This window comes from Mixophyes fleayi, chromosome 1 (assembly GCF_038048845.1).
Source record: "Mixophyes fleayi isolate aMixFle1 chromosome 1, aMixFle1.hap1, whole genome shotgun sequence".
Taxonomy (NCBI): domain Eukaryota; kingdom Metazoa; phylum Chordata; class Amphibia; order Anura; family Limnodynastidae; genus Mixophyes; species Mixophyes fleayi.
The window spans coordinates 146,060,081-146,081,267 of record NC_134402.1 but is presented as its reverse complement, the minus strand read 5'-3'; the positions used below and the strand labels follow the sequence as shown (position 1 = coordinate 146,081,267).

The following is a 21,187-nucleotide window of genomic DNA, read 5'->3' as shown; positions in this document are numbered from 1 at the left end:
AGCAGAAAAAGCAAAATCTTAAAGACCAATTCCGTAGCTGCTAAACCATTGATTAATTTCAAAAACTCCTGTAACGTACTCAATCATCTGTAATTGTTAGTCCTACCAGAATGAATCTCAAATATTGAACACATATACAATATGTTTTAGTTTCTATTAAGAGTCTCAGGTTTATAATTAATTAAATATGTTAAAAATGAGCAACAGGAATCTCTGCAATCCATTTTTCACAATAAACACAGGTTGCTCTTACCTATGACGAAATTATGGCTGCACTGAATGGGAATTAATTGTTCCTTTAACCTTTTGCAGACATTTGACACGGCTAACTACTTCCTCCTCGTTGTTAATGCAACCTCCCAAAAGCTGTATCTGGGGATGCGTCCATGTCTAATTATGGTGCAACGTGAGCATGCCCTTACTACATGTGTGGTTTGCCTAACCTGTTATGCCTTTCTTGGCGTAAGGAGATTCAAGTCAATGATACACAAAAATCTTTTTCCTTTGCATATGTGAGAGCAGACACTGGGTACAGTTGTATACTAGCCTAAATTGGATATTCTGTATTAAATCTGAGCATTGACCAACAATTGTTCTTTTACTCCACTCTTATTTTTTGTACTTTTGCTATGCTATGTTATAAAATATTAAATGTGTGCTTTAACTGTTATCTGGCTTACAAATTCCGACAATGTACTGCAAGCTGCTTTACAATATGGTGGCCTGTCCTTCCCACACAATTCCCCCATGCTGTGATGAGAGGGAGTCAATTCTTCCTTCCTTAACATTACATCCTTTTTTTTATAAAAGGTCACAGCAATCTTTGTCACTCATTTAGTTTTCATTAAAACTGTAACTGTACAGCAGAAAGGAGGCAACAACGAGCACTACTGAGGGTGAAGATGTGAAGGGAGCTGTCACGTCTGCGTCTGTCAGCGTACTTCTCTCCTACTCGCTTATCTTCAGGTGTCGACCCAACAATGGCTCACTGCCCTCAGACATTACCATGAGAATATGTCAAGATTAAAAACTTACTACATGTTTCTTTTATATTTTCTTCTTACTTTGGAGAACTATTCTCTATATTTTAAAATTAATTTCAGTTTATACTTCTGCTTGTCACCATTTTGCACCCCAAAAAATGTTGCGCACCCCAAAAGCCTTGCAGCCTAGATTGCAGCCTAGTCAGGGTATTGGATAATCAGGTTCTACAATTCCCTAGCTACTAAAGCATTGATTCATTTTCCAAACTCCTGTAACCTACTCAATTATCTGTAATTATTAGTCCTACCAGAAAGAATCTCAAATATTAGAAAACACATATGGTTTTTTTTTCTATTAATAGCCTCAGGTTTTTAATTGATTAAATATTTTAAAAATGAGGCATTTTTACACTAAACACAGTCGGCTCTCACCTATGACGAAATTATAGCTAATTTCACTGATGCTGCACCTCACCTCCATTGGTACTGCAATATTCCAAAGTTCACTGATTCAGCAGTATAAGTCCAGTGGTACTGCTATATTACAAAGTTCACTGATTCTGCAGTATAAGTCCAGTGGTACTGCAATATTACAAAGTTCACTGATTCTGCAGTATAAGTCCATTGGTACTGCTATATTACAAAGTTCACTGATTCAGCAGTATAAGTCTAGTGGTACTGCAATATTACAAAGTTCACTGATTCAGCAGTATAAGTCCAGTACTGCTATGTTACTGGCAGGAAAAAAAGGCAGTTTGGAAGCCCCTGTACAAACTGGCTCTATTTTACCTGAGTTGTCCCCCCTCCAGTGTGTACTCGGAAAGAGTTTTTAGTGCAGCGGGGAACCTGGTCAGTGAGCGGCGAAGGAGGTTGCTTCCTCAGAACGTTGAAAAAATTATGTTCATAAAAATGAATTATCAATTCCTCAATCAAGTACAGCACTGCCCTCCAGATAGTACAGAGGGACCTGTGGTTGTGGAGTCCAGCGGGGACGAATTGATAATGTGTGAGGAGGAGGAAGTACACACTGTAAGGGGAGAGGAATCAGAGGTTGAGGATGAGGACGACATCTTGCCTCAGTAGAGCCTGTTTAGTTTGTACAGGGAGAGATGAATAGCTTTTTTGGTGTGGGGGCCCAAACAAACCAATCATTTCAGCCACAGTTGTTTGGTAGGCCCTGTCGCTGAAATGATTGGTTTGTTAAAGTGTGCATGTCCTATTTCAACAACATAAGGGTGGGTGGGAGGGCCCAAGGACAATTCCATCTTGCAACTCTTTTTTTGCCATTATGTGACCATTCAACAGTCGTTTGCCATGAGCACAAAGTAAAACAAAATTAAAACAAATTCAACAAATTAAACCAAAAGTAAAATGCCCTGTCATAATCAAAAACAAGAGGTATTGACGTGCTTGAACTACTGTAGTGTTTATAACTTATAAACACTACACTTGAAAGCTTGAGCCTTTAAATGAAAAAAAAAAGTCACTCTTCATTGCACGAATATTTGCAACAGGGACACTTTTTTTGTTAACAAAGTCAACAAATAACACTTCGACCCTGTCTGTCTTTCACATACTTGATGGGATCTCAATGATGAATTCTCTGTACCATGGTCGTCTAAAACAAGAGGTATTGACGTGCTTGAACTACTGTAGTGTTTATAAATTATAAACACTACACTTGAAAGCTTGAGCCTTTAAATGAAAAAGTCACTCTTCATTGCACGAATATTTGCAACAGGGACAATTTTTTGGTTAACAAAGTCAACAAATAACACTTCGACGCTGTCTGTCTTTCACATACTTGATGGGATCTCAATGATGAATGCTCTGTACCATGGTCGTCTAAAACAAGAGTTATTGACGTGCTATAACTACTGTAGTTTTTATAAATTATAAACACTACACTTGAAAGTTGGAGGAGGTATTGTGGCCCCGGTACCAAATTGGGTACCGGGGCCACTCCACTATGCAGTCCAGATAGAGGCGTATCAGATATTAAACAACGTTGACTGTTGCTGCCAAATCATAAATTAATGAAAATGACCTGTCATCGTCAAAAACAAGAGGTATTGACACGCTCAAACTACACCCTGTATATGCTGCAGAGGATGTAGGAGCAGGCAGCTGTGCAGTGGAATTCAGACCATTTGAAGGCGGAGGTATTGTGGCCCCGGTACCAAATTGTGTACCGGGACCACTGCACTATGCAGTCCAGAAAGCTACCTCGGTGAAACGTTTTGGACTAAAAACAATATTGTGAGGTGTGAGGTGTTCAGAATAGACTGGGAATTAGTGGAAATGATTGTTATTGAATGTTATTGAGGTTAATAATAGCGTAGGAGTGAAAATAAACAAAAAAACTTGATTTTAACACTTTTTATGTTTTTTTCAAAATAAATCCGAATCCAAAACCTTAAATCCGAACCAAAACCTTTCGTCAGGTGTTTTGCGAAACAAATCCGAACCCAAAACCTCAAACAAATCCGAATCCAAAACACAAAACACGAGACACCAAAAGTGGCCGGTGCACATCCCTAATTTTCTTACCATCCCTAGTTTATTTTTCTGATTACTACATATCTACACAGTTCATGCAAAGCCAAACCAATATTGCTGTGTGACTGCATAATATAGCCGCACTAAGCACTTTTTTACAATTGCAATCTAGCTGGGCCAATATGCAATCTGTGACGCTCAAACTCCTACTTTACCATATATTGTAAACTTGCAAGCAGGATCCTCTTACTTCTTAGGGTTAGATTTACTAAACTGCGGGTTTGAAAAAGTGGAGATGTTGCCTATAGCAACCAATCAGATTCTAGTTATCATTTATTTAGCACATTCTACAAGATGACAGCTAGAATCTGATTGGTTGCTATAGGCAACATATCCACTTCTACGATCCCGCAGTTTAGTAAATATACCCCTTAGTCTTTCTGTTAATACCCAGTCTTATTTTACTGATGTGTTTGCTATCATCTGTAAAGTGCTGCAGAAGATGCTGACGATATCTAAATAAATGATAACAAATAAATAATACATACAAACACTCACTGCTTATTAGGAGTATCTAAATGATGACTTTCCAACTCGTAGAACTTTGCAAAAACATGTCTATAAATCCCAACCACCATCACCTACCAACAGTGGTCTTCAAGTATGAGAGCTTTTCTATTAATAGTTACAGATGACAGTCCAATCCGTTCCCTAAATTTGCTATCTAGGTGACATTTAATTCTACTCTATCATTCATATCTAATTTTTAAAGTACATTAGAACACTGTTCATATTTTTTTTTTGGGGGGGGGGGGGGTCGCTGTTCTAATAAAAGGTACAGTTGACACCTCCACAACTGAATCAATTTACCAAGCTCACTTTTTAGGTGTCTTACATATATTTAATTCTTCTCTCTCAGACATCCCATCTAATAAATCCCACAATGCAGAATATTTTTTCCTTTAATTTTTAATGTCCAGAGTTATCTCTATCACTCAACCATTAAAACACTAGCACATTTTACAGCATACCCTGCAGTACTTTATATGTTACATTAATTTAGTGTTATAAATGTAAAGTCTTTGAGACAGGGATATTCTAATATAACTTGCTGGCTTTGTTGCATGAGTTCCTTTACATTCTGCACTTTCCCCTCTTTAAATTCTATAAAGCACTGTGTACATTTGTTACACATCGAAATAAATCATACATACAAGTTATAAAAAGGTGAAATTGATTATCGCTTCCTGTATTTTTCATTGTATAGGAATGCCCACCTTTCTAGCCATAAAAAGCCTTTACCTGCTGTTCCACAAAGCATTTATCTGCAGTTTCCCTCACAGTAGCAGTGTGCAATGATGTCATAGGATGACTCAACACCACTAAACCAATCAAAAGAAGCAGGGGTTCCGGAGAAAGCAGCAACTGTGCTAGTTGACTATGTAAGTTACTTGCAGTAACACCGTTGTAAAATCAAATATATAAAAATATATATATATATCCTGCAAAGATTGTAAATGAGCGGACAAATGCCTTTGGCCTTCAAAGGAATATTTTTAACTTTATTAAATATTCACACACTGAACTTTTCAAGTCTATTTTTAATTTCTGCAATAAAAGCTATCAAGGGATCATAAAGTGTGAGTTTGTAAAGGTATCTTCTCTCATATATTCAAACTTAGCTGAAACAATCTACATATTTTACTAAGCCTACACTCTAAATGAGCTGTAGTGTCACCGACCAGTGTCAACACAGCACCTTCTAATGCAACCCTGTGCAATACATCATTCAGCTTAAGCTTCCCTTCTGTGTAATGTCAGTGGGCTTTTTGCAGGATGAAAAAAGACTGACATAGATTTGAAGTAACTGATCTTGAAAAGCTTTTCTGTTGCCTAAAGCTACAAATGAGGTTTCTTAATCATTTCAGAGCTGAGAAGTAAAATAAATCATCTGTGATTTTCAAATCCATTCTAGCAGTTACCATAAATGTTTTTGGCTCCTGTATATAGAGTAACTGCAGGTCAGGACCCATAGTTTCTAAGCAACACGGCATATGGCAAGCTTAATATACAGTGCTCAAAGTGACCCTTTGATGTATATAGGAAATGCTTGCAGAAAGTTCTCATCACAATCAATGTGCATCAGCAGTATCAAGGTTTCCCATTCCCACCGCATTAAAACAGCCATAAATATGGCCACTTTACTGTAATGGTATCAATAAATCTACATAGAATGGTACTGCATAAAGCAGACTGTCTTATTATGGCAAATATGTGGGACTAAAACCTGTTGTGCATTTAAGAAGAAACATATGAAACATAGCCAAATCCATTATGAAGTAGATAAAGATAAAATACAAAAATCACTTGAAGTAAGAGAAGTAACATTAATGTTTTTTTATGTGATAAGGTAAATATGTGATGTGAAGCATTTATAGCCAATTGAACATTAGTACAATTAATTAACTGCAGGTCTCTGGCCATTAACCAGTCACATACAGTACCATTGTGATTGGTTGTTTAACTTTACAGGATGCAGTCTTAAACCACTGTAAGTGCATGAATGCTACACAAAAGTGGATAATACAGGACTCACAAAGACACACAATGGCAGTTGCCATCTATTACAGTACATTTTATAAACTGTGATACAAAGACTTTGCAAGATACAACCTATAGCTCTGCAATTTGTTATACTTGTCACAAAGAAAATACAATCATAAACTAGTATTCTGACAGATACAGTATAATCAAGTGGTTTTAGGTTTTCGCAATTTTCATATCTGTTGAATTTGTTTACCCTGGAAACATTGTACTGTTTGCTTACACTTGTTTTGTAAAGAATTTAATATCTTGCTAATGCACGGACATCACAATCATACATTACTTCACCAGGTTACAAATTCAGTTAGTTAGTGTGCAGGCTTACTGTTTATGTGGACACTAACATAAGCATTAGTATTCTATCCCTGCCACACAGCAGTGACAGAATGGACCTCACACTGCACAAGGAACACATGTTACTGAGAAATGAAGTATTATATCAACTTCACACACATCACTGAACATTATGCAGCACTTTAGGTGGGCTCGTTGTGGGTTCATGAGGCAAGAGCTGATGGCCTGACATATAGCAAACAGGACAGATAGCATTTCAATCTTCTCGGCCATGATAACAGTGCATTGATTTGACATTCAAAGCAAAGCAGACAACTTTGGGGCAGATTCAATTTGTCGCGATGTATCTCCGGAACAGTCCAAGGAGACAAATCATATCAGAGTGTTAACAGAAATCTCTGCTCATTTTCCCTTACATCCAATAGAGATGTGAGGCGGCATCTCACGGCTAATTGAAACTGCCCCTTCGAATCTGCTGTAAAAAACATAAGGATGTTTCACCAATAAAACTAAAAAAATTATTTTGCAGTTAGACATGTTAATAGAAAATCCTTACCTACGCTCTGTGGATTAGTCACTTCAGTGGATTTTATAATGCTTGTAAGGGTGGGCCTTATGTTGGGTTGTCAAAGACCCTCCCCTTAGTATTAACATCAAGTTTATGGGGGAGTGGCTTTGTCAACCCGAACACGGACTTCCCGAGCAGGAGAGAGTAGAGAGGAGCTTGGGGGACCAGCCATACAAATTGACAAATCCACATAGCATAAGTAAGTACAATTTTTTATTTGAACACAACTATATTCCCCCAAGACGATGTTTGCAGTTTTGGGTGGAGTTAGACTTTAAGAAGGAATATTGTAATATCTGTCAAGAACTTCAGAGAGGAGGCTATGATACTAAGCAGAGGAAATTATAGACATATAGTCAGTTGAGTAATTATGACTTGGTTCTCAATGGTGGATAAACAGATGTGTAGGGCCACCAAAACAATCCTATAGGGTTAAGTGTTCGTTTCCCATTTTGAAGGGTTATATTATGGTGTGGGGTACATTTATTTGGTACTCCCTTAAATATAAACCAATGATTACAAAGCCATGCTGAATGATCACCACTATCTTGTGGTTGAACATTTCTATCCTAATGAAAGTAGAATGTTCCATGATAACACTCCAGACTCCAATCACAGAGCACAAGTGGTCATTCAATGGTTAGGTTAGATTGAAAACAATGTAAATCATATTCCCATGGCCACCCCAATCACCAAATCTCAACTCATCTGAACACTTGTGGGACAACACCTGATAGTGTTTTATTATCATTATCACCAAAACATCATGACATGGAAACTCTCACCATTGCCAACCCCTAGTAGTGATTCAGACATTGGACGAATCAAAGCACAATAAGGCACTGGCAGAGTGCGGTAGCTCAATCTCCAAATAAGACAATTTATATTACTGCTTTGTCATATCTCACAATTTTGTAGTGTCGGAAATCAGGCACATGAGCAAACACCAGGGGCATGCCAAGCACTTTTGAAGCACTAGGTTGCTCTTTAACCTGCTATCTTCCCTACTAACACCCATTTATTTCTGCATGCACCAGTGATAAGTGCAAGATGTACCGGTTCACCACTGGTACGTGGTGAGCAATGAACAGGACATACAATGAACAGGACATACCCCCCAACTTTCCCACCAATGGTAAAGAGATGTCCCAATCAGGACAGCAGGACAGAGCCCTCAAGTCTGTATAGACCCACCTAAAATGGGAGGTATGGTCTTGTCACCTACGGCAGTTACACGCATATTCCAACCAAAAAGGTGAGGAGAGTCTTTTTGCATTCACACATGAAACCAATTTAAGTCTTACAACACAAGGACACACATGAAAGCTGTGTGTATGTATATATATATATATATATATATACACACATACATATACATATATATATATATATATATATATATATATATATACATACATACATACATACATACATACACACACACACACACACACACACACACACACATACCAAATTAAGGCACCTTTTTGTTTTTTAGTGTTTGTACTTTAATAATTATAACAGCTTGCAAGTGACTTAGGCTGGTATAGGCTTTCTCAATTTCTTTTACAGCTTTTGATATTGAGGGATATTTATGAAAAGCAGTGTAAATAAAAATTAGGTGCAGCTATAGCAAACAATCACTCTAGATGTCATAATACATTTTACAAATTGTGACTATGGGCACATTTTTAATATTTTAAATATACAGTAGGTATGGGCACATTTTTATATTTTTACGTAAATGTTCCTCTTTGATTTTTCTATTATTATTATTATTATTATTATACCACAATAAAAATAGCCTCAGCATAAACTTACTTAACTATGTTTCTATGTAAACTTTCTATTTTAACAAACATAAGGTTGCATTTTATACATGGAGTTTTTCAACACAATATAATACAAGTAAAAACAACATAACAAACTGTTCTTCGCATAGACTGTATGGCAACGGGCAATGTCAACTTATTTTATCATTGTATTGTGATAATGCTCTTTTGGAGGAAGGCTGTGCTCGACATAATGCAATTTGTATTTGTCAGTTTTCCTTTAAAGAATAGATTTTATTCTTGTCCTGACAAATTAAACTATTTTGTCCACCACACAACATAGACAATAAATGATATGTGCTTCCACAAAATTATTCTGCTAAGAATCTGCTGCCACCTAGTGGAATCCTTAATAAAGTTCTGTTATGCTTCATAAATGTATACGCTCTGAAAGGATTGTCATTTTGAGTTATTATGATACTGACATCAATAATATATTTATATATTGTAGGATAATCCATACCACAGTGAGAGAAGGACATTGCAAGTAAAGCTAAAGGAAGCATATAAAATGGGTGAAATGTGCATTTGGAAACATTTACCTATTGATTGATGTTTGTCTGCGTGAACACTCCTGTGCTTGCGTATTATGTGCATAAGTTTATCTGATAGCAGCTTGTGGACTAGCATGACATTTATGTATCTGCATTTTGAACATATTGCAAAGCTCTGATTAATTTAAATCAAAGGTGCATACAGCTGGGCATAAATTGCCTTGGGATATCCCCACATCTCCAGACCAGTCATAAAAAAATGACTTTGTTTATGCTAGCTGCAAACTCTGCAACTGTAAGCTGAGCAAAGGAACACATATAGGTTTATCCAGTCACTACTCTTTTAGCTCATTTAAATACAATAGGTGCTTGTTTAGGTATTGCAGATTTGCACAGTACAAAGTTGCATCCGTTAATAATACCTGCCTACTCTCCCGGAATTACCGGGTGGCTCCTGGATTTCGGGGAGTCCTCACGGACTCCCGGAAGAGTAGGCAAAACACCTGAAATTTGGCGAACTTAACATTTCTCCCCCGGATCTCCCAGGGGAGAAATCTTAAAAGTGGGCATGTATGCTGTTAATGCAGGATGATCCCAGAGCCTATTCTATTGTATATTCAAACGAACAACTGTCTTCACTCACGATAGTCAGCATTTTACCTGCATACTGGACATAGCTAGGCACAGGTAGGTGAAATTACATCAAGAATTATATTTTCATGTATATGGGTTGTACATTTTTTAAGGCTAGTCAACCAACTTTGTAGTGTAATTCAGGGTAATTCAATGAAAAGAATATGGGTACAAAGAGCCGAAGATGGCACAGTCAGTAGGAAACGGGGATCAATGTACTAAATACAAAGGGAGATGACCTTGTTAAGAGAGGCAAAGTTATAGCAAATCATGTTAATGCTTAACTTTTGCTGAATATTCACAGCAGAAGGAGAAGGGACCACAGCTAAGTAGTGAGAACTCTGAGACAAATCAGGTAGACATCAGTCCAATTACTGTGGACAAAATGCTAACAGAAATCTCAAAACTGAAAGTGGATAAATCAGTGGGTGCAGATGGGATACATCTAAAGATACTATAAGCTCTTTAAAGGGTGTTGGTAAAACAATTAACACAATTATTCAACCAGTCACTATTAGCAGCAGAAGTGAATATGATCCCTATACACAAAAGTGAAAGTAAAGAAGAGACTGACAACTACAGACCAGTGAGCCTGACATCCGTTGTGGGGAAATTAATGGAAATATTGCTGAAAGAAAGAATTGGAGAACATCACAATTTAGCAACTTACAAGATCCCAAGTAGCATGGATTTACTGTGTGGAGATCATATTTATTTTTTTGACAGTTAATAGATAGAGTTGGAGCTGAAAATGTTGTATATGTACATTTTAGTAACATCTTTCACACTGCCCCATGCAAAATATGCAAAATAAATGATAAAGCTTGTTATTATATTGAAAGGTTGTTGAATGAATAGGATGTTGGGTGAAGTACAGACAACAGAGCGTTATAATAAATGGAATTCATTCAGAAGTCCGAAAGGTTACAAGTGGAGTAACCCATAGATCAGTATTTGGATTAGTGCTTTCAATATATTTATTAGTGACATTACTTATGGTATTGAAGGTAATGTCTTCCCTTTTGCAGATGATACACAGATATACAACAAGGTAGACATACCAGGTGGGGGGGGGGATAAAGTGATGATGACAAGAGGAATGGTTAACAGTGTGTTGTAGCTACAGTGTAATGCAAGAAATGGAAAATCATGCACTTAGGTTCATGGTGATGGAGGGCACAGGATCACAACGTGAATGGTGGATGGTACAGATTGCAAAATATGTGATTGAGTGGCCTAATCAAGATGGGTATGTAGTACACAGGGGTCATTCAGGAGGGTTCCATGCCGACCCCTTGACTTAAGGGCCCAACTTGCATCAATTGGGTATTGCCAACTACTTCCTTTTTTCATCTTTTAAAAAAACAATTAATTTGCATGGCAGAGAGTAATGACCCCAGGACATGGCAAGGTAATGAGACTGCCAGTGACCTACAGGGGTCAGCCCTGGCATTGTGATTCTTCATGGTGACAGGCTCCTTCCCAGGGCCCAGTCACCCTATTAAATGTTCTGTAAATAAAGCATGAGACCATTATGCCAAGAACAGGGCTTAGCTGTATATGGTGGGCATTGGGCTGTATGTGTTTCATATGGTTACTACAAGTTTTTTTTCCATACTATGCACGTAACCATGCTAAACAAGGTGTACTAGGTAAATCCTTTCTTACTATGGCACACTTGATAATTATTTGTTTATTATAGTATCTTACATTGTGTTATGAATGAATCACTGGATATTTCCATTTTTACATAGCACACATTTTGTGAATCATGCTATGCTAAGTTATTAAATAAAATGCTCCTGTCTCCCATCCCCTCTACTCTTTCTAAACATAGTAATACATAACAAGACATATAACAATTTATTTTGTCATCAAAGTACAGTACAAGATTTCTTCAGCCATCACGTAGTTTTGTCATGGTACCAAGCATGTCCTGTAATGTTAGCATTTCTAAACTGTGCAGTTGAAAAATGTTGCAGCTTGCACAAATTACACACATTTTATGCACAAAACTTTGTACTTATCGGGAGAATGACTTGGGTTACAAGTAGCTCAACCAACCCCCCAACCACACACTATAAGTATTAGCAGTAAGAACCTGCTCATTCACATAGCTGGGTTCCTACAGAAACATAAAATATAAGAGAGTTCAATTGTGCAATTTGCATGACTCTACCCACAAAGTCCCAAATAAGGTTTAATCATTAATGCTTCTTATACTGGTTCTGTGGCACAATGCAATACTTGCCAACTCCCGAATTCCAGGTAGGTCTCCTGGACTTCCAGGAGAGTAGGGCAACCTCCCGCAATTAGTGCCGGCATTGATGCGATTCTTAGGGAATCGTGTAATTTTTGGCCCTGCCCCCACTGTAAAATGTGTTTGCAGCTTTACGTAACATGGCGGACCTAAAAATCTAAAAATCATGCAAATTTTCTAAGCCCCGTCCGCTCCACCCATATCCCTTCTCGAACTCCCATAGTGGCACCTGAAAAAGTTGGCAAGTATGGACAATGTTGGTTGTGATTAAACGTGAGAATATTAACATATTATGATATTAAGAAGGCTCTGCATCAGTACATTTATTTATGAATTTCACCAAATGATGTCATCCTCTCTAGCTTACATTTTAGTAATGATGCAAAATCACAGGCATATGCCCTATTTTTTATATGTGTGGAAAAATCTTCTTAAATGATAGTTCCTGTTGCATTTATCTAGTCTGAAAAATATATAAACTGTTGGGTTTATTGCACCTAAGGAAGCTGCCAACTCAAAATATATAATGTAAGAAAAATATATTTATTTTCAATTAACGCAATAACTTGACAGGTTACTAGCATTTATTACCATGTCCTTTGACCAACATAATAAAATCCATAACAGAGAATCTTGCAGTTATTTATATTGAACGGAACATTCAGATTAATGTGAAGAGATCAGCGTTTTATTTTGTGTGTTCTGATAAAAATCAGAGAAAGCCACAGAGGGGATTAAGAAAAAAAATGTCTTTTAGATAAGCTGCAGATTGATCTTTTTCTTTTTGGGAACTAATTTTTTCTCTTAGCTAATACATTGCCTGTTGTAGTCATTTGGGTTCATTTCTAATCATATGGGCACGGAATTCATGAGATTCCCCCTTCCCAGTAAATGATTTTATTTAAGTACTATGAACAGCCAAATTGACTTTACCTTCTTCTCTTCCTGTAATAAGATTACTTCGTGATACCGTGGAATGAATGGCTCATATTTCTTCTTGTCTTCCTTCTTGGAGTTGACATTCTCATAATGCAGTGCACTTTCCCTTTATAAAGTTCAAAGAAAGATTTATGAGTCTGCAGTTCAGATTGCAAAGACATCTAAACAAGTACAGATAAAGCCTTCCCCCCCTTATGTTTACATTTTCTAATAAGGGCCAAATATCTCACTAATGGAGGCTTTCTGCACTTACAGTGAAAGATACAGTCACTTAGGTCTACTGTAAATGCAATTGGCTCATAATGAATTTGAATGAGAGTGGCACAGCTATTTAAAGGAGCAATATACTTACAACATACGTATCTCGGAATTAAATGCTGATCATCATCATTCATCATCATCATTTATTTATATAGCGCCAAAATATTCATGTTCATATCATACATGATCATATCCCAAGTATACAGGCAAACCAATCCATGCCTTATAGACCACTTGCATGGTCTGAGGAAATAACTTTCTCTCTTTGCTCACTCTCTTATTTGAGAAAATACAGCGCATCCACAGCTTTAACATTGAGTGCAGACTTAAAGGGTACCTCCAGCAAAAATTTAATTTTCCCCCAACATGATTCCACTGTCCCACATTAACCATTCCATTAAATACCAGGGAACCAGGCAGGTTGTAGCAGTGTTCCATAAGTTTCTAGCACAATCACTTCCTAACAGCACCTGTGTTAGAAGCCAACAGTTTGAGCTCCAACTAAAGATGTTCAATTTTGTATTTAGTACAAGTTGAACTTTATTCTCTTCTCTTTCCTTTGGTCACACTACCTCTGGTTGGGAAATTGAGTGAATGCTTACTGTCAGGATAAGAGCATAAATCTGATATGATGAAATAGAATATTAAATGTCAGGGCCCAAATAAAATATTGCATTGATACATAAAAGTGAACATGATTTTTCCCTCAAATAAATGTTTGCTTCTTTTTTAAAATATTTGGTCAATTAGCCCAGTATGAGGTAATTAGGTTGAGCAGACCCTTTGTGAGGAGAGCCAGGTAAAGTTATGCATATCCTTTGTTTTGGTCATGTATTTCACTTCCTAATTGACTTCCTTTCAATATGTATTGTAAAATGAACCACTAGGAATGAATTAGAGAGCTACATGCCTAGGCGAGAATCTTAGAGACCGAGGTAAAACCTGCAGACTCTTTATACCTGCATAAAGAGTCTGCAGGTAAAACCTGCAGACTCTTTATGCAGGTATATAGAAATATGAACTTCAAAGAAAATGCCTTCATATTTCATATTTTGGGAAACCTGTGTGCCACTCCATACTGAGGGGCAAAAACCACACCTGGGTTGTGAATCATACTTACCAGCGAAAAGGGAACAGCTATAATCACATGTCTTTGGGAAAGGTATGTCAGTTTGTTATAATTCCATCATGTTCGGAATAAAAATGTTCGGGAGTTTATGACTGGTTTATTGAAGGAGAAGTTGTATCTCTGGGAAATGTCTGCGGAGAGTTACCAAAGGTCAAAATGTTTAGAATATTTGTGAGCAAACTATAGTGACACCCAGGGGATATTCCTGCCCCCACATTAGCATCAATAATGCCCCTGTGAAGGCCGTCCCATTTAATTTTGCTTAAAAAACCTGTGTTGTGAAGGGGAAAATTGACAGTCTTCTGGGAAATCAATCATTATTGATAAGCTGTCCATCTTCACACCAATTTTCTTTGGCCAGAATATACCACTTATCTGGAAGTTATACTCTGAATTTAATCTCTTTATTGTAAACTGTTTTGCTTGTTATGTATGTCATGTTATCTTAATAATCATCATCATCAACATTTATTTATATAGCGCCAACAAATTCCGTAGTGCTTTACAATTGGGAACAAACACTGATAAGACAATACTGGGTAATACATACAGACAGAGAGGTAAGAGAACCCTACTCGCAAGCTTACAATCTATAATCTGTAAGCATTGTACTTTTTGTATATTGAATTTAGCAATTTAATAGTTCTGTCCTTATTGCTCTAAATGAATCAATTGCTTGTTTAGAAGAGTCAGATTGTTGGCTGGGTTAACTCCTTAGAAACCAGAGTGTGAAGGGTTAACTGTTTAGCTACCAGAGCACAGAGTGTGCTCAATTAGATAATTAAGTCATAGGTTTGCTACAGGCCTTATACGTAGATGGTGGCAGTTGCTGAGAGATGTGAAGAGTGTGTCTGTGTTGGAAAAGGACAAGCGAAATCTGTAGCCTTAGAGAAAGTGAGTTAAAATAACTTTTAGGGGATTTATAGCAAGTTTAACTAACTACAATGCACATGTTTGCATTGTGTGTACTATGTTCAATATATATACAGAAATATTTATTTTTTAACTGGTAAGTTATTCTCTTTTTCCAGAGGATTATTCTCTAGAACCAAGAAGACAACAGATTAATAATTAATTCCTATTGAACCTAATTAAATATTTATATTACATACAAATTCAGTACTTGCCCCCTAAATTAAAGTGGATAAACCCCAAAACTGCTATATTAGTTTATTTGCTGACAGCAATACTAATAAAAAGTGGTTGGTAACACGAATGCATGGTGAATATAGTAAAAACAAAAAATCTAGAAAATAAGTGTTCTACAGATGTAACTGTCTGATGTCTGCATATCTTAATGTTAAGCTTTGTTAAACATGTGTGTCTTCTGCAGAATCATGAGAAAAGACAAGAGCAAAATAAACTGAGATTCATTCAGGAGAAACAATATCTATTCAGCCCATATTGTAATCCCATATACTTTTAACTAGTAAGTAAAATGTATATTAAACTATTATTCATGTGGATTGTATTATTTGTTGAATATACTGTATTACAAACTAATATTAATACTTTTTAATAAACTAATATTTGGTGGCATTCACCAAGTTATCATTAAATTCTGAATATTACTTCACTGAAATGCACTCATCAACAGATCCCCTAGGATCCATTGTTGAACCTGCTGTCAACTGCTGCTGTCCTGTATACTACTACTGCGTGCCTTATTCAGACAGACAGTGGTACTGGTGAGGCCCCACCCAGAATACTTTCTGTGAGGTTTTTTGCTTATCAATAGAATCATAATATTGATGTAATTATAATTCTTCTATTTTAGAAATGTTTAAAATTGTATTTAAGCTACCCCTCTTCGAGTGTGTGTGTGTGTGTGTGTGTGTGTGTGTGTGTGTGTGTATAGGAAAAATCCAGTTCCTTTAGATCAGGGGTGTCCAACCTTTTAGCTTCCCTGGGCCACATTGGAAGACGACGAGTTGGTTTGGGCCGCACATAAGATACACTAACAATAACGATAGCTGATCATCCAAAAAAACATAGAAAACAAAGTTAACATATATATATATATATATATATATATATATGAGAAAAAAGTGATTTTTATATATATATATATATATATATATATATATATATATATATATATATTTATTTATTTATTATTTTTTTTTTTCAAATCCCCCTATACTTACCTTTCAATCGCCCTGTTCAAAAATCCTCTCTAGTTATTATACTACAATCACTTTTTGTATTGTTTTGATGCAATATCAATAAAGTGCATTTAAGCCAGGCATTGTATATCAGGATGCCCTGACCAGGCCTCCGGTACCTGACATATACACCACTGTGACCCCAAATTGTGACCTGTTTTGATAATTACACCACTATGTTAGTTAAGGGATAACAACTTATAATGGGCCAAAGAGAATAATATATAATTACCCATTAGTATTACAAGTAGACGTATGTAGCAGGGAGATAAGGTCCAAGATGCTCCAGGACCAGGTGACTTTTATTCACTGGTGAGCGTCCCTTGAAATAATAAAAAAAATCCCCCTTAACTTACCTTTTAATCGGCTTGTTCTACTGTCCTCTTTTCTTCTTTTCTCCAATTCTGTGCTGCTGATTGTTCTTCTCGCGCGGGTGACTCCTCTGTGCTGCACTCCGCAATGGATGTTGGACGTGATGACATCACGCCCGACATGCACTGCGAGCACCGCACAGAGGAGGAGACGACAAGGGAGGGAGCCGGAGTACCAGCTGACGTAACCGTCCAATAACAGTGCTGCCCCCTTGCCACAACCAAAACTCCTTCTGGGCCACATTTACAGGCATGCTGGGCCTCATGCGGCCCGCGGGCCACGGGTTGGACAACCCCGCTTTAGATTATAGTCAACGTTTCGGATTTACATGTAGACCTTTTTCAACGCAGATTTTCATTGAACAGCAGACAAAACAAGCATAGACAATACAACATTACAATTACCTGACTATATATATTTCCACTATATATCTGTTTTAAATGGTGAGTGCCCTCTCTACTTTTTGAATATATATATATATATAATGAAAAAAATGTCTGTGCAATCCTATTCTAATCTCGCAACAATTGAACCTCTGGTTTCTGTGCAACCCGGTGTTCTAATCCCATTTACGGGTTTAGAGCAGTGACATAAGCATTTCTGAATGCCCCTTTCATTTTTAATTAATTGGGTGTGAGCTTGGTATAAGGAAGTAAGAAATACTATCTTTTTTGGGTAATTTACCTCAGTGTATTGGATGAAGGGCCGTGTATAAACATAGAAAACAAGTGTCAAAGAAGTGACCACCAGCATTCTAAATCTGTTAGTGGATTATCCATTAAGGATTTTCATCTGGATTTGTTTTTTAATATTTGACTGCCACTTGATATGTCTCATTTGTAGGCTGACAATAAAGTTTTTGTTTTGTCTAGGATGACTACACTAGGAAGGAGGATACAAGATGAAAGAAGGTACCGGGATTGGTTTAAACTTTTTCCTATTTTTCTCAGTATGTAATTGGCATTTTGAATGTTTCATTGTGCTAAATGTATCATATGTTTTGTCTGTTAAACTGTCTATTATGTTCTCTTTATTCGAATTGGCTAATGAGTAAATGACCCACCATTATTGTTGATTATTTAAAGCCTGAATGATCATGCCAGAACATCCCCCTGACGAAGTCCATGGCGATGAGACATGTAGGGACAAATATCCACAATTGGGTAACAGATTAAATTGGATGATACCTGTAATCCTTCCCATTGGTAGTAATCTGATGTGATCTTCATTGCCCTTACATGCTTTGCTGTTGATTTTATTGAAGTAGCGATCTCTCTTTCCCCCTCTCTCTTCCCTTTCTCTCTCTCTCTCTCTCCTTTGGTGAAACATTGTAATGCATTTATTGATTGGAGTTAGTGTAGAAGTGGTAGTGGGTTGGAAATTCACTTATGCATTGAGAAGATTATACTTTCCTACTAAATAATAAAACTTCAGACATTAAATGCGAATATGTCAGACAACCTTTTTTTAAAGTGCAAAGGAGTTTAAAATCTAAAATGGTTGATAAAGAGAAAAGAGATTAGATTAGGACAAAAGTTTGAACTTTGGTTGAACAATAGTTTGAACTCAGCTACACAACACATAGTATAGACAAATCTAAGAGTCATGAGCTCAGTATATATTGAAAGAGAAACATTTTCACAGCATAAAATTGTTACCTCTTTTCAAAAATGAAAAAGAGATGAAAAAAATTGTAGGGTATTGGTAACAAACAAAACTGTGTTTCATCTTCACCCTTCCTAACAAATTATTTTAAAACTATAGAAATACGGAAATACAAAATAAAAACATTGGGTTTGATCATGTGTAGCTGATTTCAGCAAGGCATAGGCTACAATTTTAGATCAGGCAGAGTAAATATTACAAGACTGGGAAATAAGATTGGAGGAGGAGAGCAGCACACGCCTGGCAGGGACAGGCAGATTGTTAAAAGCGATTGGCGCGCACACCTCCCCCTCTTTCCAGAATATTACACGGGAAGCAACACCGCTTGGCCTACCCTGATAAGATAACTGAGAAGAGGGAGTAAGTTGTTGTAAGGTAGTTTCAGGTGCAAAATTGTAATGTTTTATGTATTTTATATATTTTAAAAAATGTAAGTATATAAAATAAATAATTAATAAAAAAAAAATTTGAAGTGAAAAAGGAAAAATATCTAAAAATATTAAACACATTGATTTTACAATATTCCAATTAGCTACAAACTTGCAATCCGCAATTGGTTTATATCGGTCTAGAGCAATGGGTATTTTATGGATAGGAAAGGGGGTTAAAGGGAGACCTGGAGCTGGAAAAGAGGTGTGTCTGCATAATCATGGCAACACCCCTGTGATGCCATGAACATGCCCTCTTTAGTCCACTGTCCTGCTTTGAAATCCTCCAGTGTTGGGAGGTATGAATACTTACATTCTCTAGCAGAGTGAATCTAATATGTACAGCTTGTCACACTTCTGGTATCACAGATATAATCTAATAGCCAGGTAGGTCTAAAGTAAACAGGATTTATTTTGATATACAAGTGTAAAGTATCCAACAAGTGAATTCAATAGTCCCAAGGCATATAAAGGTCTGGTAGAAGTATCTAACAAATTTAATCCAAGTAACAAGAGGGAGCAAGGTTCTGTGGAAGCATCTGGTCCAGATTCAAACACAATACTCAAGCAAAGGCTTCAAAACAGGAAGTGTTTTTATAGGCCCAAACAGGAAATGAGATCCAAGATGGAATCTTCATGAGACGGTGCCGGCCATCTTGGATAAGGGCTATTCTAACAGCAAGTTTATAACAAAGCTCCTGCATTGTTTCCACCTTTAGAGGAATGAATAGGACAATGTCCTGAGGCCTAGGGATTGGAGTGTTTGTATGAGAAGAGAGTGGTCAACATTGTCAAATGCAGCAGAAAGATCCAGGGGTATCTAGTAATAACCTTTAGATTTAACAGTGACAAAATAATTAAAATCCTTAATCAGTACAGCATGTGAGGTCAGTGAAGGCAATTCTCTCAAGACGCTTAGGGGTCTATTTACCAATGACCGCATAATATGAATGAAACTTTTCAATCCTCATCGCATAGATGTGGATTGAAAAGTTTCTCATATGTATTAAAAAATCAACACAGGAACAGCCGTTCCGAAAAACAGCGGCTCCTGTGAAGATTAACACTTATCTGTCACTGAAGTCTTCTCTTCTCCTCCCTCTGCGGTGCTGCTCGCCCCTCTTTCAATCCCTGTGCGCATGCGCCGACCAGTAAACTCGGGCATGCGCACAGAGATCCCTGTCTGACGGAACCTGAGGCAAGTGTGGAGGGATCACATGATCCCTCCACACATGCGCTGTGCAGCCCTGCTCGTCAGAGCAGCGCTGTTTTCAGTGAAACTTTTCAATTATGGTAATGTACGCCAGCTTCAGATGGCGTACATTACCATGATTGAAAACTAAGTATCAGTCATTGATACATAGCGTTACTGAGCACTTCCCATACACTGTTATGGGGAGTGCTCAGTAAACCGATGAGAGAAGCAAAGCAGCAGATATCTGAGATATCTGCTGCGATGCTGCAATAATACATAGTAATTTAGTGGTAAGTCCCCAAAAACTGCTGTTTTCGGGGATTTACCTCTAAATTAGAGGGGAGAGATCTTTAATAAATAGGCCCCTTAGAGGGGTTTGGGAGCTAAGAGATGGGACAGTCATTTTAGAGATAGTTTTGGGTCAGAATTTCTTCTCTTCAGAATAGGAGTAATTACCACATTCTTGAATAATAATGGAAAGATGCCAGTAATGAGAGAGAGAGAGATAACAAATTTTAGTTAAAGTTGGGATTACAACAGGATACAGGATGTGACTGATTTGTGAGGATATAGAATCAAGAGGATAGATAGTAAAGTAGGAAGATAAGCAGAGAGTAGATACATTATCTTCATTTCTGGGAACAAATGAAGAGAAGGTGCCAGAGGGTTCAAGGAAGGAATTGAGCTGGATGTTTGTCGAGGAAGAGGATGCCATTTCTTGTCGGATCTTAACAATCTTGTCCTTGAAGTAGAAAGCAATATTTTGGACAATGATAGAGGGGGATTGGTGTGAGATGGTTTACAAGATATTTAAATGTTCAAAAAAGGCAAAGCACGAGACAATACTACTATAGTAGTGGACTTTA

At 37.1% G+C, this 21,187-nt stretch overlaps 1 protein-coding gene across 1 annotated transcript in view; it reads right to left on the bottom strand.

The window, feature by feature from the left end:
• STPG2 (sperm tail PG-rich repeat containing 2) overlaps positions 1-21,187 on the bottom strand; it is a 629,437-nt gene that overhangs the window by 523,310 nt on the left and 84,940 nt on the right. The window contains exon 6 of the mRNA XM_075201509.1: positions 13,101-13,212. Coding sequence (XP_075057610.1) covers positions 13,101-13,212 — 112 coding nt within the window. The remainder of the gene's footprint in view (positions 1-13,100; positions 13,213-21,187) is intronic.